A 24,161-nucleotide genomic window follows, 5' to 3' on the forward strand; every position below is an offset into this window, starting at 1 on the left:
TTAGTGTGAAGATTTAATTTAATGTGTTTGCATTTTTTTTAATGTTTTTACATAGTGTCGTGTAATAGTGTTGATGTCATTCATTAAAATTCGTTTAACGTGGTGTTTAAAATTCGTTTAATGTGTTTTAAGTGGTGTTTGTAATAGCTTCAAGAGGTTGCAAAAATTCACCTAACAAAGAGGATACACCAAATACCCGTGCTTTTTGTGTGAGTGGGACAGCCGAGATCAAGAGCAACATTGGATCAAGAAGGAATGTCCAGAAAGAGTCACATTAGAACCTGGAAGTAAAAATGTGTTACACGACACCTTGGTTGCTCAGGAAAAAATACTTTTACCCCCGCTTCACATAAAGCTAGGATTGATGAAGCAATTTATCAGGGCTTTGTTGAAAGAAGGAGAGTGTTTTAAATACATCTGTGCAAAATTTCTGCGATTGTCTACAGCAAAATTGAAAGAAGGTATTTTTATCGGTCTGGACATCAGAACTTATGAAGGATAAACTGTTTGAAGAAAAAGAAAGAAGTGTGGAAAGCTTTGAAAGAGGTGGTGACCAAATTTTTAGGAAATCACAAGGACCCCAACTATAAAATGATTGTGGAAGACATGCTGCAGAAATTCAAGGATTTGGGATGCTCTATGAGCTTAAAAGTGCACTTTCTCAACTCTCATTTAGACTACTTTCCCAAGAATCTGGGAATTGTCAGCGAAGAGCAAGGAGAGCGATTCCACCAAGACATCAAGGAGATGGAAAGTAGGTATCAGGGCAGGTGGAATGCCAACATGATGGCAGATTATTGCTGGATGTTGCACAGAGATGACCGGGGAAAAGAATTTCGCAGAAAAAGTTCAAAAAGAAGCTTTGAAGGAAAAATAAAAAGACACCACAACGAAATATAAAGTATGTACTAAAGATTAATCCTTAATTACTTTAATTAAAAAATTTTTTTCCAATACTTTCATTCCAAAAATGTTTATGGAAAATTTTAAATACTGTTATTTTACTTAATATAATGCATTTTAAAGCTATTTTACTGTAATATTGAGATCCATTTTGTGAAAAATCCTTACGTGATAGAGAAAAATGGAAGAGATATTTGAAAGAAATCAGCGGTCAAAAATAAATCAGAAACAGTTAATGGTTTCCAGACAAATTCGTTTCATGACTCGAATTTTGCAGGCCTGTGTAATTCAAATAATATTCATAAATTTGTTTTTTATATTAACTCCCACATGTGAGGCTGCCAAACCTATAGCAAACTGATGCTGTGTTGACAACTAATACTCTTATTATATAAAATGTATTTTTATAATATATATACATTTATATTATTTCTTTTGCCAAAGTTGGCAAAAGAAATAATGAAGATGAGAAAGCAGTAGGTAATAAAGCATGTGGTCCTAGAAATAAGAATGGTGACTACTGATGGCATTTTGTGAAATGAATAATCTGGTGAGAGGAGGAAGTTTATTTAAACATAAAATGATCTAGATATCACTAGATGGTAAAACAAAAATCCAAATTTATCATATTGCAATCAAGAGTACTTTTAGGAGTGCACTCTTAAATGTTATTAAGGTGAGGAGCTGATGTAGGATCAAATCATTACTTAGTAACATCCGAAATTGAATTACAATTGCATGAGATTAAAAAAAAAATTAGAAATCAAAACAGAAAGATAAAATATGATACGTCTAAATTAAAAATAATTAAATTAAGAAAATTTTTCCATTTATGATAAAAAAAATCTATTTCATATTTTGGAAAATGAGAAGCTAGAAAGTGAGAAAGTCCAGAAGACATGATTGAAAAGCAATGGAAAAAAATTTTAAATGGTATTAATGAGGTTACAAGAGACTGGATGTTAAAGAAGGAGAAAAAGAACAAGGCTTGGCTATCATATAAGACCTGAAAACTTACTCAGAAAAATCACTGAACAAAGCACAGTTAGAATTCCATTATATATAAATTTTATAGATTTTGTTAAAGCATTTGACAATACTGATAAGAGAAATATTATGGTTAATTATAAAAAAAAAAGTTAAGCAAGTTTGAGTGTGATTAGTAGTTGGAAGGAGATCAATCGTTCGATGCTTGTTGGCACACTCTCCCTCGATGAGTCTTTGGACTCCCTGGAGGTGTCACATAAGTTATGGAATTTCTGACAAATACGTGAAAATAATCAGAAATGTTTTATACATTTCTGATTATTTTCACATATTTGTCAGAAATTCCATAATGGAAGGAAGAATTCCAGATGAAAGGAAGTAAAAGTTACATTACTGCACAGCAAACATCTGAATGGTTTGAAATATGGTCTGGTGTGAGCCATGGTTGTGTAATGTCTGGTTTATTGTTTCACATAGTCACTGATTGGATTATGAGAAAAGTTACAGGTGCAAAAAGAGGAATTAAATGAAATTCCATGTCTCAGTTAGAAGATTATGCTGATAACATAGTTTTGGCATAATCAAAATATGATGATATATAAGCAAAATTGGAAGACTTGTATAAAACATCTGAAATGGTTGGTCTTAAAAACAAAATGTTCTTAAACTAAAGCAAATCCCACAAAAAATTAAAATCAATCAACATGCTGTAGAATAAGTTAAGAATTTTACATGAGAACAAATGTATACTTAGATATTGAAGGTAGAACTGACAGGGATATAATGCATAGATTGACAAAAGCTAATACTGCTTTCAGAAAATTAAACAATATATGGAAATCATCCAAACATCATAATAAAACCAAAATAAAAAAAAATCTTCAATAGCACTGATGTGTTAAGGCTGCATTTTATATGGATCAGAGACATGGAAGAAAAAAAAAAAAAAAAAAAAAAAAAAAGCTAAATTAAATAGTTTTCAAACAAAATGTCTGCATAAAATATTAAAAATATTTTGATCCCAATGTATAACAAACAATGACTTATATAAGCTGATGGAGCAAAAAAGTATCACCAATGAAATAAAAAAATGCGGATGGAAATGAATTGGACACATATCGAAAATTCACAGCAGAGATTTCTAGAGCAGCTGTCATGGATCCCAGAAGGAATAAGGAAAGACCAAAATTAATTTGGCAGAGAATGACAGACAAGGAGAGAAGAACAGCTGGCTGGTAGAAGAGCTGGAGAGAAGCTAAACTGGTGGTCAAGACAGAGGTATCTGGAACAAACAAATCTCAGTCTTATGTGCCATGAGGCATGAAGAGGATGATGGATAAGTAAGCATATATTATTATTATTATTACATAACACCTCCAGGGAGTCGAAAGACTCATCGAGGGAGGGTACCTACTCTACAACTCTCTGTCTCCACCACTCCAACAACTGTAGTTACCGTCTTCATCTACACCAACGCATTTTCTACCGCCGACCACCACTAGTATTTTCACAAACATCCATGCCCATAGCAGAATTCGAATGCGCAGAGCGGATACGCTAACCACTTGGCCAACCAGGCCAGCTAATATTAATTATTTCATTTTTTGAACATTATTTGCTTTTGCTTTTTTTTTTTTTTTGTGAAATTTGTGATGCACTAGAGAATGGTTGGTTCACAAATATGTTGTGTAACTTTTGAAAGAGAGTTACAGTTCATGATGGATGGATGGGTCAATAAGTCCAGAAAAGAGTATTACATAAATTATGGACCAGCTTGTACCTATTATATTTCACGAAGTTTGTTTGGTACAAGTTCCAAATTCCATAGGTTATTTCACTGGAGAAAGTAGCCTTTGCACTAAAAGAGGATGAAAGGAGAGTAATAAGAAGCATAATTTTATTTTATAATGAACAAAATATGTGAAAGTGAGCAAAATTCATGAAAATGCACAAGAAGGAAGAAAGGTGAAGTAAGCAGAGCAAAAAAGAACGACAGCAAGTAAATCTGATGACGATTATATAGACTTATGACAAATAAAAATCAGTTATAAAACGAAATAAAATAGGTTTATTTTGTTCATAATAGTAAAAAATGAAATGTACTAGTTTTACCACAGATATGGATGGCTTCTTCTGGTTAGGATGAACAAAAAAAATACAATAAAAGGCTAACATGAACCATAACATTATTAAAATACATAAAAACATGTAGAAACCATTTCAACTTATATTGTAATGGTTCTTATGTGTTTTTATGTATTTAGTTATATAAAGTTGACTTTTGCCAATGAGTTAATTCTCAGTAGAGTCACCTACTTCTTAAAGACAATTACACGATAACCACAGTAATTAACTTAAATGAAAGTACAGATATTTCATACTGAAAATAACAGTACATCAGTGTCTAGAAACAAGCAGATCAAAGAAACAGGAATACAAGGTACATACAACAGTCGGTGGTTTATCAATTAAAAACTGTTGCCGCATGCTAGAAATTAATATAAATAATAATATTAAAATTATTATTAAGACTATTTTTGATGGTTACATTAGATAAGAATCTCCCAGACTTTTTTTTTGGGGGGGGGAGAGAGGGGCAATCATTCCGATTCAGATTTGGCCGATGAAAAAAGGGCTTCTCAACTTTCTTTGAAAAGGCGTTCATATTTAAACCTGCTTCTATGGAGAACACAAGCTTCATCCCACTAGATACTGTTTTTAGTGTCAATACCATGTTGTGACAGACAATTCGATATAATACTGATGTAATTATATCAAATTGTCTGGCACAACATAGTTATACCAGACAACTATGTTGTGGCATTTTTTTTTTTGTTTGTTTGTTTATAGTTATGCCACAGGTACCTTTAAAGATCACACCTACTTCCTAGTTAATGGGTGTGTATCAGACCCAGTCAAAAGCCAAAAAGACTAAAACAAGGCTACCCTCTTAGCTCCTTGCACTTTTATGTTGGTTCTAAAACCTTTTAACAAGAAAAAAAAATTGTATACTACACAAGGGATAACACTCCCTTCAGCCATGAAAGAACAAAGTATTAGGATATACAGAAGACAACATGGGTACACTTTGAGGGATAATGATTCAATATTTCTTTCTTTGGTATTTTGAAAAAAAAAATTGATTGCAGTCAACTGGGTTAACTGCTAATCTCAGTCAAAAGTGTAAAATTTTAGTTGCATCTGGCAAGATGTAACTAAAATTTTACACTTTTGACACTGATTTTCCAAAAGAGAGACTCTCTCTTTCACCATATTCGGACTTTCTTTTTCCATCAGTCCAATACCACCAGTCTAAGATCTTATGCAAAAGCATTGTAACCCTAGGAAATAAACCACTTCTTTTCTTTCAAAACCATAGTAGTTAAAACCACATTCCTTGATCATTTATATATAATTAACACCAAAGATATCATCATCATCATCATCATCATCAAATTCCTGCCATGTACCCTCAAGGGGTGTACAGGATATGACAGTACTACATGAAAAAATTATATCATTACTAACTTCCTATCTACAATTTTCCTCCAAATCAGTCTGTTACTTGTCAAGACTCCAACATTATCAGATCTTATATTTCTATCGTCTAAGCCACTTTGTACCGTATCAATCCACCTATATCTTGGTCTTCCTCTGGGTCGTTTTCCTGCCAACCTAGCAGAGAACACTTGTTTTGCTAATCTTTCCTCTCCCATTCTATTTAAGTGACCATACCATCTGAGATTAGCTCTGCTAACGCATTCCTGGATGCTGACAATGTCAAGTTCTTTCCTAATATCCTCATTTTTAATATGATATTGCCATTGATGCCATCTGTTCACGCCTCTAATCTTTCTTAGGACTCTCATATCTGCGGTCTCTTGATCATCTCTAGTAGTTAAAACCACATTCCTTGATCATCTATATATAATTAACACCAAAGATATCATTGAAGTTAAAAATAATTATACAGTAAACTTATGCAAGTTTTTTTTTGTACATCTGATACAAAGCAGTTAGAAAGAATTTTTTCAACTATCAAACATACATAAAATCTTCCAGTATTAAAATTCTACTATTCTGGCAATACAGACTCAACGATCTATTGCAGACCTCCAATACCTAGGATTTCATTTTCCATTGTCTGGAATAAATGGCCATACCAGTCCTCAGGCTGAGTTTGTTCCTGAATGCTTCAGCATTCTATGCTCTATCCCTGAGACTGCTCCATCAATATAGCACTAATATTCTGTCCGTCAATAACAACAGAACTTGGTATATGCAAATATCCAATTTCTATCATGTATACATCTATAGTTAGGTATTAACAACGATGCTACTTAACAGCTTATGAAGTTCCAAGGATGCCCTAAAAAGAGGGATCTTGCTTGTGAATCGTATGATCACCTTCCACTAAATAAAATCAAATGGAGGCACTTTAATATTGGAAATCCAACTGATGATATCTGTTACAAATTGAAAAATAACAGAAAATGCATTCTGCTGCATCTCACTTTGATGTGCATTTGGTGTAGACTATGTAACAGCCAGGCATACCATTACTCACAGCAAAACAAGTACTTTTTTGCAATATCCCACACAATTAACAATGAAAAAAATAAATTTTTTAATTTCTTTTTTTCATTAATTATTAAATTTTCTTTAATAATTTTCATTTTTAATAAAAATTTAATTTAATAATTAATAATTTATTAAATTAAATTTCTTTTTTTAATAATTAAATTTTTAATTTAATAATTTATTAAATTAAATTATTAAATTTTCACATTAATTATTAAATTATAATTAAAAATTAAAATACCTATGGAAATTTAGAAAAAAAAATTTTGAAACCAGCTACATGACATACAAATGATATACAACACTGTTTTATGAAAATTATACTGTTAAACTTAGAAGCAACCTAGGAAGAAACCAAATTTTGGTGAGGTGGCACAGGCCATTCATTTATCAAAGGGATATCAAATGCTGTCTGTTCCTGTTATGAAAAGTTCACTGCTCTGTCCTCTTAGTTCATCATGGTCTCTTACTATCAATCTTTCTTTCTCTCTGATATATCTAGCTTAATGTTATCAGTTCTCATAACACTATATTATGAAAGCTTCTGAAAAAAAAGAAGAAAAAAAAAAGTAAAAATAAAATCAATATTCAAACTCTCCCATCTGCTCTTCCAAAGATGAAATTCATCCATTATCAGTAGTGGGAGTGTAAACGATACATACCCAATGTCAATGCATCCTATTATGGACAGTTATTATTTCTCTCTCTCTCTCTCTCTCTCTCTCTATATATATATATATATAGACACACACACACACACACACACACACACATATATATATATATATATATTTTTTTTTAATATCAATCTCACACATGAAAGATTACAAAACTTATAGCACATCAGTGCTATGTGTTGGCAGATGATCAAGAAGAAACCTACTGATATGTTTTTTGAACTGGAGGTTGCAGTCTAATAGAGAAAACTGTGTGTAGATAAGGCTGTTCCAAAGGAACAAAGGAAATTAAGTAAGGGGACAAGAAGTTGGTTCAGAATGTCTGGAGCTAGCTGTAAATGGATGTTGATTAGCAGTTGCTTTTGGGTTTAGTGGAGGAATGGCAGCTGCCAATTTAGCACAACATTACCCATGAAAATAAAGGAAAAAAGAGGCATAAGGAGGAAAGAAAACAGCTGTGAAAAAGCGGGTGGAATGAGTTTTTCAGATACAATCACCAGTTAACTTAAAAGCTCTTTTCTCAACAGATCATGCATGTTTTGAGAGGTTTTTTGGTGCACCATCCCATATGTGAGAACAATATTCTAGGGTAGGGAAGATGTGGATGTCAGGAGTTGTAAAGATTGATAAGTAATGTCTTGAGCAGAAAATTATATAGTTTTTTAGAGACAGAGGCTATAGTTATGTGCTTATGCCAAGAGAGGCTGGAGGTTTAAGTCAATCCAAGAAGATATCTGATCTCATGTGATCTCAGTATTACCAACAGTGAGGAGAAAGTGAAGTGTGGTCTTTCTTGAATAAATCAAGACAGGACTGTATTATAATGACAAGGAAGTTGACAGGATTATCCTCATCCCACTAAAATATGGCAAGGAGATCAGTGTTTAAGGCACTGATTTGGGAAGATCACATAACTTGGGATATGTATGATACCACGGCATTTGTCAAATTATTATTATTATTATTACCCCGAGACCTCATGGAGTCGAAGACTAATCTGGGAGGTCCTTTTATCACACACAGCTCATCATACCATACCTTGAAAACATTCGAACTCCTTGCAGACACCACACTCTCAGGCAAGGCATTCCAATCATTCACAACTCTGCACAAAAAAAACCTGCCTCTCAATCCCCTACTCACACCCTCTTTATACAGTTTCCAGGGATGACCTCTGGTTCTCCCCCGATCTCCCACCACTATTTTCTGTAGAACTTCTCCAGCATTGATCCTATAACAACCCCTTAACAACTTGTAGATCTCTATCATATCTCCCCTCTTCCTCCTGTCCACCAGACTCTGCAAATTACATCTTCTCAATCTTTCCTCATACTCGACATTCCAGAGGTCAGAAACTACCTTAGTCATCGCCTTTGGACCCTTTCCAACATCTCTTCATCCTTCTGAAAACCATGTGACCAAATCTGGGCACAATAGTCCATGTGTGGCCTAATCAAAGCCTTATACAATGGAACAAGAATCTCCCTACTTCTACACATCACTGTCCTTTGCATCATTCCAAGCTTTTGTGTTGTCCTCACAATATTGGCTATGTGTCCCCTAAATTTCAGATCCTTGTCCACTATCACCCCCAGATCTCTTATTTCTTCCACCTCCAACAATATATCATCACCAAGCATAAATTCTACATCCCATCTTTGTTTTCCAAATTTTAAAATCTTACATTTTGGAACATTGAACTCATATCTCCATTTCCATGCCCAATCACTCAATTTATTCAAGTCTTCTTGTAAGGCCACAACATCTTCACTACTCTTCATGTTAGTCCCAACTGTGCATCATCTGCAAACAACTGAATATCTCCATCCAAATCTTCACCTATATCGTTAATATACAAGTTAAACAGTAATGGCCCCAAAACAGAGCCCTGAGGCACTCCACTAGTGACTTTCCTTTTCCTGGATATTGCTCCCCCATACACAACTTGTTGATACCTATCAGATGGAAAGAGGAATGGTGAGAACTGTTCAAAACTACAGACAGGATTTAAGGTTAGTGACAGAAAGCATTTATGAAAAGATGAAACAGCATGAATGAAATACTGGGAAACTATACTCCAGCACTGGGGGAAATCAGAAAAAAAAAGAAAGCCATTTAACATGATACAAAGTGCACGACCAGACAATAAATTGAAAATCTAATCATAAGGATGAACAGTAAACTATAAAATGGTTATCTGCAAATAACTGTGAAATTGTTCATCTACCAGATATGACCAAATGCCCTGAGAAAACCATATGTGTTTTCCTAAATCTTTCCACAGTTTGTGTTCATAGATGGGTAGTATTGGTATGGAAGCCTGCTGTGGAACAAGAGTAGATTGATGACAGCATTGCAGGCCTCCATACCAATACTACCCATCTATGAATATGATGGGTAGTATTGGTATGGAGGTCTCCTCTTCATTTACTATGATTTGCTAGTAAATGAAGAGGAGAACATCAAAATGATATATTTAAGATCAATATGAAAAAAAAGGGGATTAACAGACTATATGCACAACATTCTTCATGCAAATAATATGGAGAAAATAAATGTCTCGAAAAAAACTTGCTTCATAAGTTATTCTGGGAATCTGTATATACTCTAAAGAACAACCCTCCTTACTTAAACAAATTTGGCTGGAAAATTACCAAAATGGGGAGAGTGTCATTCTCTGCCAAAAATAACACAAATCAGTCCCAGACTTGATGGGTGACTGGTTTTGAAATTGTATTTGACAGAGGATGACATCCTCCCTGTTGTTTTTGACAACAGTACTTCTGTACCCAAAAGACATGTCAGAACATCAGAATATTTGAATTACTAAATACATGTAAGCACAAGGTTATGTTTAATAATAACTGTCTTAAACACAGCAAACAGTTTGATCTAAAAAAAAAAGACCATCCTCAATAAAATAAGGCAAATTCAAAAGATGGAGCACAACAATGGATTTTAATCTTCATAGCATACACTTCCTTGAAATTTCATTATACTTTCAATTATATACATTGTGCTTTCATGATTAATGTTGAAAAAATGGCTCAATAATAGGTGAAATATTGGTAATAAAATATTTACTTTTTTTAATCTGTTATAATGTGATAAATTATTAGTCTTCACAGTAATTCTTTACTGTATTCAAAGATGGCAATCTAGTTGGATATATGATATCCATGTGTCATGATTAATTATTAATAAAACTATTAGTTTATTACTAATCTTAAAAGAAATATTTTGAAAAATAACTTATTCCATTCTCAGCGATGGAAAAAAACAACAACTATGAACTTAGTTTGAAAAACAAGGTAAAAAAATGAACAATAAATGACTAATAATTGGTTTTCTGGCTTCATTGGCTGAGTAGATAGCATACCTGCTCTTCACCCAGCAGGATTTGGGTTTAAACATCACTGTAAGATGGACATTTGTAAAGATTTGTAGGTTGTAGGCAACTTTTGTCTAAAGTGAGATCACTATTCTGCTTATTAGAGAACTAAGTACAGTTACTTGGGGTGTAACTATACTTACAGTTAGTACAGTTGTAAGTACAGTTGCACCCTGAGTTATAAGTAATGCGTTCCGTAAACTTTACGTAACTCGAATTTTATGCAAGTCGAATTTGTAAATTACATACATACAATAAAATGTTCAATGGCTACTCATACTGCTTCTTACATTAATTTTTTTGACATTAATTAGATATTTTCCATTTTTAATATTTTTCATTTTTGGGGTGATTAAAAAAAAATTCAATTATAACAAAATTTATCAATTGTATTTGAATAATATACATACTGTAAATATGAAAGTATAAAAAATACATAATATAAAAAGAATATAAAAACAAACTGAAATATTCACTTTTCAAATAAAAAAAAATGTTTTGTGATGGCCAAGTTGGCTTTTCTAAGGAATGCTGTTCTGCGGGAAGTTTTACCCCTTTTGATGTTGAAGGTTGTTCGAATGGTTCGAACCATCCAGCACTAGCTTTAAATGTACTCTCTGCATCCGTGATGCCGGCCTGCTCTTTGAAATCCTTATAAAAGGACATAGCCTTCTCCTGGATAATCAGTAAACTTAATGGTATCTGCTTCTGTGTCAGATCATTAATCCACTGAGACAATAATTTCTCCACCTCTGATATCAGGCCCAGCCTCTTCTTGGTAATAGTTGTGCCCTTCAACGCTACCGCATCTTTCATGCTTTCAACAATGCAAACTTTATCCTTCAGTATTGTATTCATTGTCAAAATAAGTCGATTTATTTCCCGAGCTATTGCTGATAGAATTTTCTCGTCTTCACACATACAAATTATTTTCAACTTTTCTTCTAAAGTAATTGCAGATTGTTTTTTAGATTTATTACCAGTGCATTTGGTTTTGCATTTGCATTCCATTTTAAGGGTAAAAAAAAATGAAACTAGCAGTGATAACAAATCACTAAGCTAACTGCGCGAGGCATCTACTACTGTATTGCAATAAGGCTGTCAAAGACGCACCTGCACAAAGCTGCAAACATGTTCATAAGCACTAGTAGATTTATTACGTAACTGCAAATTTACATAAGTCGTGTGTTAGGTAACTCAGGCTGTAACTGTAGTTTGAAAAAAGTATCATTTTGACCTCTATAACAAGGCTTTGGAATTATCAAACCCTTGGCCTACACACACAGTATTAACGTAAAACAATAAAAAGTGAAGTTATGTGATAAAGATTAGTACTAATGCAGCATAAACTTAACCACTTTTGTCGGGTGGGATTTACATATATATAGCTCTTAAATGCAAGGGTACATGCCCAAAATGATGTATGCTCCACTGTGGGATCATATGAAGTGAATTAAAAAAAAAAAAGGACGTGTAAAATACATAACAATACTTATGAAAAAAATTCTAATTAATGCTATTTTAGATAAGAATTTTTCACACCTTTGGAAAATTTTCCACATCTCTAGAGTAACCAATTTGACAAAATTAAGAAGACACTCACATGTTACCTGATGCATACCAGGTGAAGAAACATGACTTCATAGAAGTTTGAGCAGAAAAGTTTTTATTGCATGGTTTAAATGTGCTAGCAACTGGAATTTCCTCAATATTTTGGTGATGCATTTGAAAATTCCAGATACATGATGAACTGAAATTTTCAAATGTGACACCACCAGAATAATATTGACAAAGTCGCAGTTAGCTGCCACATTTAAAATTTTTTAAATGTTTGCCACACATTTCAAAATCCCAAAAAATAAAGAACTGACAAAAAAACAACCACACCGACTTAATCGGTATAGAAGGATTTTGTGCAAAAATACCTTATATACCGATTTTACTGGAAAACAAAAATCCATACTAAACACTTGTGGTTAATTAGCAAATTTTTTAATGTTAGTACTATGGAAATATTTTTATGTGAATTGTTAAATAATGTAACTGCCAAAATTTTTGTAAAGAACAAAGAAAGTTCCAGACAAAGAAATATTCCAGACGGATTATCTTATGACCTAAGGCAATTACCATGGTGAAGGTCAAGTATGTACGGGTATTTCCCACCTTAATGCAACGATGAAAAAAGGTGGCGGGTGCAGACCCAGGAAATACCCGAGGGATTAAAATCGGTAGCAGTTCCAATGTCAAAGGAAGAGAATAAAAAGGGGAACGGATCGAGAGTTCAAGCGCTCCTTTTCCCGCAGGTAGTAAGAAGGCTCTTTCTCGTTGGTGGCATGTGGCGCTAAGGCACGCACTTGTTGGTTTTGTCATTGCCTTTACCAGACGTTGTTCCAGCTCTCAATTCTAGCCCTAGATACAAGGAATTCCAGTGTGTCTTGCAGACTCAAGGTCGCAGATCCACATCCTGCCAACAGACATCCGGAAGTGATAGAAAGCTCGATTATGCAGTAATGACGGTCAGTTCTGAAATTCCAGCCGCCAAGTTTTCTAAAGGTTTCCGTTGATGAAATATCTTCAATATCGTAATAGCTTCCCGGTAGTGAGCTATAACAGAGGGTAAAAGAAGGATCTACAATTGCGGACTATACGACCAAGTAAGGCCTTATATTAGAACTGTCTAGAAGTGAAACATGCGGAAGAGATTGCTATTGTATTGAAAATTTTGTTAGAGTTGAGATCATTAATAAGGACTCTAGGTCATGAGTTTAATTTTGTGAAATAACCTACTGAGTTATGTGTGTTAAGATAGAATTAGCATATGTGAAGGTTTAGAGTGCATGATATAATTTAATGTCTGAGTTAAAAATATGATGTAGTATGTTAAAAGTTTATTTTTCACTTGGTTAGACTATAATAAATTTAGTTTAATCCTTTATCCAAGCATGAGCAAACAAAGTTTGCGCCTAAAAGTATCTTCAGGAGTGGGGTAAGGTAGTACAACACCAGGAACTCGTTGCAAAGGTGGGGCAAGCTACCATCACACCTATCTCAGCATCTCCCATAATGCAAAACACATCTCCTTACGGATATGTATAATGTTATGCATTTCAGTGGGAGCCAGGCAGAAGCATTAGCAAGGTCATCTCTACCTATAGGAGTTGCCAAACAAGAGACCTCGATAAATGTCAAAACTAGTCTGGGTAGTGGCTTCCCTTAATGCATAACATTGGACGTTTCCTCATCAGGCTAGAGATCTTACAGTTTTAGTAGATTAGAAGTTGACTTTTATGCCCCATGTAGCAAAGATTACAAATACAACTCAAGGATAATTGAAATGCTGAAACAAAAACACTGAAATATAAGGAGGTTAAGCAAATCATTTTGCATCTTTGCAGCTCATTGCTACTATCGCATCTGGACTGTGGAAGCAGATCTGGTCTGATTTCTGAGGTGATGCAAATACAGTGGAGCGGGTGTCAAGGAGTGTGTTAAAGATGATATCAGAACTATAGAATGCAGATTATAAGGACAAACTAAGATTTTGCAGACCAGCAAATGAGAGTCAGGAGAGAACAAGAGGGTATCCATGAAACTTGAGAATGAATGCAGTCAAGATGGGGTGAGAGGTAGATATTTCTCTCATAGAGTAGGACATAACTGAAATGGCTTGCCTTTGAAGGTGTGAGGTGATATGTGGCTTCCTTCAATGAGTCCCTGACTCCCTGGAGGTCTCTTGCAATAATAATAATAATTATTATTATTATGTGGTGCCAATTTAGCTTAGATGTCAGCATTGTTCTAAATTGTGCTATGGTCTGATGGAAAGACACTAATATTGCATCACTGGCAGTTTATACTTCACTCAGTTTCCACTGTCACTGTAAGACCGACACAGAAAGTGAATCCAACTATTTACACAGCTGAAGAGAGCAGCTAGTGCTAACGTATACAAATTGATGGTACAAATCAAAAGACAGCCACTAGAGGACTGCAACATGCATAGCATTAGTAAAGAGCTGCAGAAAAATAAGTGCTATTTTGCATAACAATAGTGATACTGTTTCTTTTTGATAACTTAGTGTGTCTACATGATTTCTGGCTTTGGGAATAGTTACCAACTTCATTGACTGAAATTTTGAATTTTGCCTTCTCCGAATGGAACACAATGGCGATACTCACAAGGTTAACCACACAGGTATTGACTGGTGCAACCAGGTGAGCGCTGCTAAAATCAAGTGCCATTAACGATGTAAAATTTTTTGAAAATAGTTTAATGTAACGAGTAATATGTATGCGTGCCGAAATATAAGAGATGTGTTTGCAGAGAGACTGAACAGGAGACAGGAGAAAGTATGGATTTGTAGGAAATGCAATATTTTGTTAGACTACGAGTCAACGAATGCAAAGTAGACTGAAGGAATGAAATATAGTGCATATGAAAGAAACAGAACAAAAGCTAGTGAGACTGAGAGAGTGAAAGGATGCAAGAATGTAGAAGTGAAAGTAAGAGATAAGAGAGTGAAAGGAAGTATAAATGAAGAAGCAGAACGGGAGGTAACGAGACTACAGGAGTGACAGAGAGTGAAATTGTCGGAATGCAAGATTTGATGAAACAATTATTCAGAATGAAAAATTAAATGAGGAGTATGTGGAGTGATTATAGAAACAAATAAAAGTGTGCGAAAGAAAAAAGTGGGTAAATGAGGTGACGAGTGATTTGAGAATAGCAGGAGGGAGAATGAACAAGTTAATTCATGCTTTGGACATGAGGAGGAAATGAGCAATTAGTGATAGTTATGGGGACAAATGATTTAAGTGAACAAAAGGAGAATATAAGGATGAATATCAAGAGGATATTGAGAGGAGTGAAAGATAACAACATAGTGGGAAAAGTTGTCAGTGTGTGTTACTGAGGTATGACAATGATCAGTTGAGATGGAGAGCCAGAATCATGAACGGTATGCTAGCAGAGCCGTGTGAGGAGTGCAGTTTGTAAAAGTATTATATTTGAGGGAAGAATGGAATTATACAGACATGATGGAATGTATTTGAATGGCTATGGCGTGAGTGAACTGGAAAAACTGTTGTTAGATGGAAGTGCGGTGCGTGATGCAAGCAAGAGATCAGAAGTAAGAAATGAAATGAAAAATCAGGAGAGTGGTATTGAAGAGACAGAAGTGCTTGGCAATGGAAACTAGTAGTGTAAGAGATGAAGAGAGAATGGGAAAGCAAGAAGAAAAGGGAAACGGGGGGGAGGGAAGGAGAAGTAGCCTAGATGGACAGGGAGACATGGCATAAAAAGAGTGGATGGTGGAAGAAGTAGTGAATGTATGTATGTATGGGGAAGTTCAGAATAGAAATGGGATAGATCGAGATGTTTGTGAGGAAGTTGAGAATGAGCAGATATATGTGGTAAGCAGTGATAAAGGTAACTAGACAAAGGGCAGGTATGGTGAGGAAAATCACAACCAACAGGCATCTTAGGTAGGACTGGTAATAGATATATAAAAGTGAACTGCTGTGTGATTTTCCTCACACAACAGTTCACTTTATTTACAAATGCCAGGAGCATCAGAAATAAGGGAGATGAAATGGTTTCACTGATGGAGTTTATTTGCCCCAAAATCACTGGAATAAGTAAAACATGGTTGACTGAAGATGATATCTTAACAGTAATAGAAATGGAAGGGTAGTACAGTGTTTTTTCACAAGGATAGAAAGGATAAGAAGGGGGAGGGGGGGAAGAGTGCTGCTGATGATAGCAGGGGAATTATGTCCTCATAAGGTAGACTAGAAATTAGGGAAATATTGACACTGGTTTTGAGGCAGTGTGGTGTGAGGTGGAGGTTGATTGGAAAATATATTTATTTGGATGTTGCTATAGGCCAGGGAAAGTGGAGGGTGGTGAAAGAAATGTATAAAAAGCTAGAGTTAGTGAACAAAGGAAGGGTGATTATTATGGGCAATTTCAATTATGGCAGTATAAATTAGGATGAAGAGATAGCATTTGGGAATAAGGAAAATGAATTTGAGTCTTGAAAGACAACTATCTCAGGCAGCATGTAAAGGAGGGTGTGCAAGGATTGAGTTTTAGATCTGATTGTTTCATCAGAAAACATAATTGCGAGTGGAGTTTCACACTTTCCTCCATTTAGTGACCGTGATCACGGTGATTATGACAAGCTTAAGAGACAGCTTGGAACTATAGCATGGAATAAGGAGTTGAACAGTAAGGAAATAAATGCTGCTTGGGAAACGACAAAGAAATACATCACAGCATCAATGTATGAATGTATTCTGAGGGTCAAAAGGCTGAATAAGGTAAATGTAAAATGGATGAATGAGGGGCTTAAGCATGAAATATGGAAGAAGAAGGCACTTTGAAGGCAAATACAAGATGAATAATGGTAATAATCAGTTACATGAAGAGTATAAAGAACAAGCCAGGAGAGTGAGTAAGGACAACAAAAGTGTAGTATAAGCAGAAATTAACAAATCAGGCAAAAAAATCCTAGAGAGTGGTCTTTGAAAGACCACTAGAGATCTTTGAAATGTGGAGTGTGAGGACAAATTAAGAGAATGTCAATTGCAAAGCATCGTGAATAGGAGGTGTGTGTGTGGGGGGGGGTGATATGATTGAGACATATATAAGTTAGTCAGAGTTGTAATCAGGTTGACATGGAAAAGATTTTTCATAGAATGGGATAGGGGAGTAGAACAAGAGGCCATCCCTGGAAACTGTATAAGGAGGATGCAAGCAGAGGAGTGAGGAGAAGATTCTCTACATAGAGAGTGTTTGGTGAGTGGAATGCATTGCCTGAGTGTGTTGAGAATATAGACACATTGAACAGTTTAAGGTAGTTGGATGAGCTTTGTGTATGTGATAGCGTGTACTTCCTATGATGAGTCTCTGACTCCATGGAAGTCAGATGTTAATAATAATAATCAACTTATGTATTTAATATTAGTTCTAAGGAATTTTTTCTTACCCTTTCAAGATGTATAGTTTCACTAAAACAGGTATTTGTAAAATGCCTCCCCCCCTCTACACACACCCTTGCAGATGTGGGAAGTTATTACAGCAGATTTTCTTTGTATATATTTATAATTATAGGTTAGCACAGTGGTCTCCAAACTTTTCGCCGTGAGGGCCACATTGGGTACTTCAGCACTGTTCTTCAGTAGGCCATAATAAAAAAAAAAAAAAACTCTAGAACTAGATATATGAGTTTTATTGAAAGCAGATAAAACTGATTACAGAGTATGTGAGATTAAATTATCGTATATTAATGACAACGAACATTATCAGCAAATTCTCATATTTTTATCACAAATTATAATAAAACCATTAATGTGAATGATGTAACTGTGTTTGTGTTTTTAAAATCTTATTAAACTCAGGTTCAAATTTTGAAGTGCTAACAAGTAGCGAAATTACAAGAAGAATAATTACAAGAAGTTGTCCCAAAAACAGAGATTTTACAAGCAAATTTCTTCAAATTTGCTTGTAAAATTCAAATTTTTTTCTTCGTTAGTCCATTTTAACTGACATTTTACAGTCAGAAACACCGTAAGCTGGATTACGGTTACTTTTTGCTATTCGGGAATATATTTTGAACACAATTTTAATTAATGCATTTGAAATCTATCAACACCCCGTGTTTTTTTTTTTGCAGATTCTTATTAAAAAATTAGTCCAAATGGCAGGCAGGATAAAATCATATCGCGGGCTGCATCTGACCCGTGGGCTGTAGTTCGGAGACCCCTGGGTTAGCACATGCTCTATATTTATATCATTTAAATAAACTAATCAACTTGTTGCCTCTGCACCAGGAAATACTGAAAAAAATTAATGAATGTTCAAAAACAGTTTTACAACATAAAAATGAATATTATTATTATTACAAGGATATTTTTCAATAGAGTCAAAAGACTCAGTGCAGGATACCGACACTAAACATTATTCTCACACTACCAAACATATCTCTCCTAAAACTTACTCGTATGTGAACCTTTTTCACCACTTTCTGATTCAAAGAAACCCTGATGCACAAAATCTGTGCACAGTAGACAATAAGCTGAATCACAGCCTTATAAAGATGGATAATTACTCCCAATCTTTACCCGTGAATGCTCTTCAACATCCAAGTAATCTTTTAAGCTATTTTGTCAACATTTGCTATATGAATTCTCCAGTTCAACTCTCTGTCAACCAATGACCCCAAATCGTTCACCTTCTCGTGGTGCAAACAGTTAGGTATCTACCTGGATACTGAACAAACAAGGATGAGCTAGCAATTTGGAATTTAGCTGACCAAATTGTATTCTTATAGGCTTAAACCACAATATAAAATGATGGTACAACATGACAGAATTCCATGCTGGCTGGGGTGTCGCCCGGTTCAACAAGGCCCCCGTTGTTTTTGCCAGGGAACCAGGGTGAACAGCAAAAAGTCAGCTATTGGAACAAATCCTAAAACACATCCCAACTCAATATCATCAGAGTTCAAGATCGGTACTATCAATATAAGAAGCCTGAATGGCAAAGAAATGGAGCTAACTGAGGAATTGGATAAGTACCAGATTGACATAATAGGGATGACTGAAACAAAAAAAGACAAAAACTGGTGAGATCTTTCTGAGCAATAAATGATACATTCAGTCAATGGCAATCAAGGAAAAAGAGTGGCCATAGTTATTAAAGGGATAAAAATCCTATGTTTTTATATAGCTAGTAAGTGAAACTCAAGATCGAGAACTACGATCTATGAGTTTCAACACCGAAAAATGAGTTTCGGTCTATGAGTTTCAGCATTGAAACTCATAGATCGTAGTTCTCGATCTTGAGTTTCACTTACTGGCTATATAAAAACATAGGATTTTTATCCCTTTAATAACTATTAAGTTGCCAGAAAACTAGCCGTTTGGCTTTTCATTTTAATTACAGAGTGGCCATAGGATTCAATACTAAATACAAGGCTAATCTTCTTGAATGGCAGGCAATTTCAAGTAGAGTAATGTGGACAAATATGAGAATGGGGAACTGGACAATGAGACTTATTTGTGCCTATGGTCCCACAGAAGGTTATACGTAGAAGTGGAAGAATTTTTTCAGGCTTTAGAGAAAGCAACTGACACAATGAAAAAGGAAAAGTTGGTCCTTGTTGGGGATCTAAATAGAAGAGTAGAAAATGATCAGACATACGAATATGTTTTGGGAAAATATAGAGAAAAGAGCAAAGCTAATATGTTGTGAGCAAAGCTAATAATAATGACAAATACCTGTTGGATTTCTACTCAGGACATGGACTGGTTATTACTAACGCCATGTTCCAACATAAAAATGTACAAATTCACATGGAGAGAAGAGGCAAGGAATAAGAAGAGATTCATTGACTGTGTCATTGTTGATAGTGATGTTTTCTCTCTGGTGCAGGACACTAGAGTGTACAGAGGATTTGAAATTGGAAGTGATCACCATTTAGTCTTGAGAACGATAAAATTGAATTTCATATTGAAAAGAAGAATATGTAAGAAAGTTTTAAAATGAATAAAAGTTGAGCAGCTCTGGGATGTGAAGTGTAGACTAAAATACACAAACATTATTCAAGAAAAAATGAGAGTTTGTGAACAGGAACCAAACCTTGGAGATTCAGTGGCAAGCCCTAAAGAAAACAACTGATTCAGCCAGAGAGGCATGTGAGGTTGTCTGCAAGGATAGACCAAATCAGAACTCCATGATGGAGTTCTGAAGTTAGAATTTCTGAGCACAGGAAGTTAGTGAGGCAGTGAACGAAAAGAAGAAAGCATATCAAAAGTTCCTGGCAAATAAGTCAGCTTGTGCTCTTAGAGAATACAGAGATAAATGTAAGAAAGCTAAACACTGTGTAAAACTAGCTAAATAAAAGACATGGGAAGACTTTGGTAAGAACATAGAAAATAAATATCAAGAAGATGGCAAGATATTCTGGAGGTTGTTGAAGCTCAGAAATGGAGAAAGAATTCTGTAAAAGGTATTAGATATTATAAAGGTGACATGAAAATGGGAGAAAAAGATATCCTTGAAGTATGGAGTACTTACTTTGAAAAAATGCTAAATGAAACAATCAGAGACAGCACAGTGGTAAAAAACATTGACCAGGCATACAATCAGGAATACATATCCATACTTCAAGTAGAAAACGCCATCAAAAGCTTGAAATGTGGAAAGGCAGTGGAGTAGATGATATTCTACCAGAAATGCTCAAGTATGGTATAAAATGATATTCTATAAGAAATGTTCCAGGTATAAAAGTTTTACAGTAGTTGCACTGCATAGTTCAGAAGGCCTGGACAGAGGGACGAATTCCAGGTGATTGGAATAGATCTCTCATAGCACCCATATATAAAAAAGGGAAATAAAACTGAATGTGAGAATTACAGAAGTATTTCTCTACTGAGTGTTCCTGATAAGATTTATGCCAGTATACTTTAGAAACAGTTGAGAAGGATTGTGGAAGAGGAGCTTGGTGAAGAACAACCTGGATTCTGGCAAAACACAAGCTGTGAGGGTCAGATTTTCACTTTACGACAAATAGTAGAGAAATCATGGGAATATAACAAAGACCTGTACGTAAGTTTTGTAGATCTGGAAAAGGCATATGACAAGGTGCCAAGAGAGAGAGCTATTCATTATGCTACTGTTATATGGTGCCAATGGGGCATTATATCGAGCAATACTTAGTCTTTATTTGAGTTATAAGTCAACAGTTAAAACTGAAGGAAGTACAGGAAGATGGTTTAACATTAAATCTGGTGTCAGGCAAGGATGTACATTATCCTTTCTGTTATTCATTATCTATATGGATCACATTATGAAGGAAAGTGGTATTAAACCTGATATCAAAATTGGAGATGTTAATCTCAGCTCTTTGCTTTATGCAGATGATGTTATACTTCTAAATAAATCCGCTGGAAATCTGTAAGATTGTTCCTTGTTCAGCTTGATTCCACTCCACCATATATTTCTCTGTCATGTGTATGTCTGCCATCCTCTATCCATGCCGCCAGCTTCATATTGTTTAAGGAAATTAACAATGGAGACTAGATAATAACTAAAAATATTTAATTATTACTTCCTATAGTTTGTGAGGATTAATACACTGGTATCAAACACATGCACGCAGGCATACTTCAGTAACAAAGATAGAACAAGAGAGAGATACAGGATGATCTAGAGTCCTATAATTATGCCACTTATTGGCTTTGGTTGGATGCTCTTGGCTGTTGGGCTGCCTCTGATAAGGGAAACCCTCACTGGCACATGTTTAATACCAGTGTATTAATCCCTGAAGATGGTGACTGAACATTGGTGAAATACAGGAAATAATAATTAAATATCTTTAGTCATTATCTATTCTACATTGTTAATTTCCTTAAACAACATGATGCTGGAGGTTCAATGTACAAGCCTATACACCAGCTTCATATCCATTCCCATTTGCTTAGTTTTTCATAGAGTATTCAGTGAAATGCATTTGTCAAGTTCAGCAATATCATGTTGTAACCATTTCCTTTGTCCAATTCCACTATCACCTTATTATAAATTGTGAATAAATTACTAAGGCAAAACCTGCCTTTTACAAAGCCATATGATCCAGCATAGGGTATCATATCCCTATCCATCCAGTGATGGATTTTACTTTTAACCAATTATTCCAATGTTTTCTGCATATTAAATAATTCTGTAATTTTTCTTCTGTTTTGCAGTCACCTTCATGTAAATGAACTATCTTTCCCAATTTCCACTCCCTTGGAATCTTGCTAGAGCTGAGACTAAATGATTGCATTAGAGGCATTGCCACTTCTCTTGCACATTCTTGTAGCATACATAACATTGATATTTTTCAACACAATGAGCACCTCCAGTTGATCTACCTCAATTCTCACATCAGTAACTACAAAGTCTTTGCCAAGACAATACACTTTTGCAAAGTAATTGGTTTGTAGCTCAACTATTTTTTCTACTTCTGTCACCTTCCTATCCTTGGCAATGAGTAAAGTTATCCTTCCATAATCATTCTTTCTCTTATTTCTTGATAAAGAGTTAAACAATAATATTTCTTGGCATGATTAATTTTATTATCAAGTGGAAAAAACCTACATCCTTTATCTTCATACCTGGGAAATATACTTTCATCACTTTCTCATTAAGTTCACCTCTTATCATTGAATCTTCATAATATCCTCTTACTACTAGTTTCTTGCACCTTCATACTTTTTCAGTTCACTTTTTCTTTCATTTTCCCTGCTACACTACATGCCAATCATTTCTTCAGTCGTCCACAATCTCATTTTGTCCTGTGAACAGGCCACCACATAAGTGCACTATTTTTCTGTTACCTTATCATTCACATTACTTTCAGCTACTTCTTTTATACTCTCATTTATTTTGTATGCATTCACTCCTTCCACTACATTCTCTGTAACATGTATTATTACAATTATATGCATTTTTATATGAAATCAGAAATACAACACTGCAAAGCAATCAGAATGACAAGTACCCTCCAGCTGGAAATAAATGGATCTGAATCCCATCGAGAATGCTAGAAACATAAGGAGTTTTGACTGTGATTAACTAAGAAATACTTGAAAATTCATATCTCTTGCAAATTTGCAAGACAAACAGGTCAGAGAATGGATGCAGCTGAAAGAGCAGATTATAGCGATTTGCAGAATTAGGATTCACCCTATTCTAGTAAAGTCAAGTTAAAGTAAGGTGAGTTTTAATGCCAATGACAGGTTGATTTTTTAGCCTAATATGCTAATAGAAGACATCATGTAATAGTATGAATGATATACTATACTTTAATTTAAAAAAAAAACATTTTCAATTTAATAGAATTGAAGACATTAATTCTATTTTATTAGAAAACTGAAGGCAAAATTTAGAATAAGATTTAAGAAAAAATTTAATACCTCAGATGATTTCCCCAACTTTATAAGAAGAGAAACAGCTCTTCGTGCAGCTCTCGGACCTCCTTGCAATGAACGGTCAGGAGAGACACGAAGTTCATTCATCAGTATATTTATCAGATGCTTGACTCTATTATCAATTCTAGAACTAAAAAAAATATATTACTGACAAGTTTTTATGATTCTGATTACTTCTCAAACAATTACAGTAAATATAATCATAAGCTCTACTATCCTAATGAATGCAACAATTATATCAATTATATGACTATTACTTTTAGTTTTAAGGAGAGAAAAAAAATGCACTCATCACTTTATTGTCAAACATCCTTATTGGCCTGGTTAGCTGTGTGGTTAGCATATCTACTCTTCAAGCTGCAAGTTTGAATCCTGCCATGGGGAAGGATGTTTGCGATTGAAGTGGGAGATGAATTTCATTGCTGGTGCAAGGCCACAGCCTGCTTTGCTTATTGGTGAAGCGGTTTGAAAAAGTTCCATGCTTGGTCTCTAGAGAAGGGTTTCTGGACTATGTAAAAATAAAAATAAATACAAATAATATATAAGGTACCTGAGGCAAATAAGGCCCACCTTATTTAAAATTTGAATAAGTCAGACAATTGTTTAGATTAATTGAAACAACTGTGTTCATATTAAAGTTTGTATTA

General features: G+C 34.7%; 1 protein-coding gene across 1 annotated transcript in view; it reads right to left on the reverse strand.

Moving 5' to 3' along the window:
- Exo84 (exocyst complex component Exo84) overlaps positions 1-24,161 on the reverse strand; it is a 230,949-nt gene that overhangs the window by 74,392 nt on the left and 132,396 nt on the right. The window contains exon 11 of the mRNA XM_090391515.1: positions 23,500-23,644. Coding sequence (XP_090247641.1) covers positions 23,500-23,644 — 145 coding nt within the window. The remainder of the gene's footprint in view (positions 1-23,499; positions 23,645-24,161) is intronic.

This window comes from Typopeltis vanoorti, chromosome 4 (genome assembly GCF_054136105.1).
Source record: "Typopeltis vanoorti isolate ZY-2024b chromosome 4, IOZ_Tvanoo_1.0, whole genome shotgun sequence".
In the NCBI taxonomy this organism is placed as follows: domain Eukaryota; kingdom Metazoa; phylum Arthropoda; class Arachnida; order Uropygi; family Thelyphonidae; genus Typopeltis; species Typopeltis vanoorti.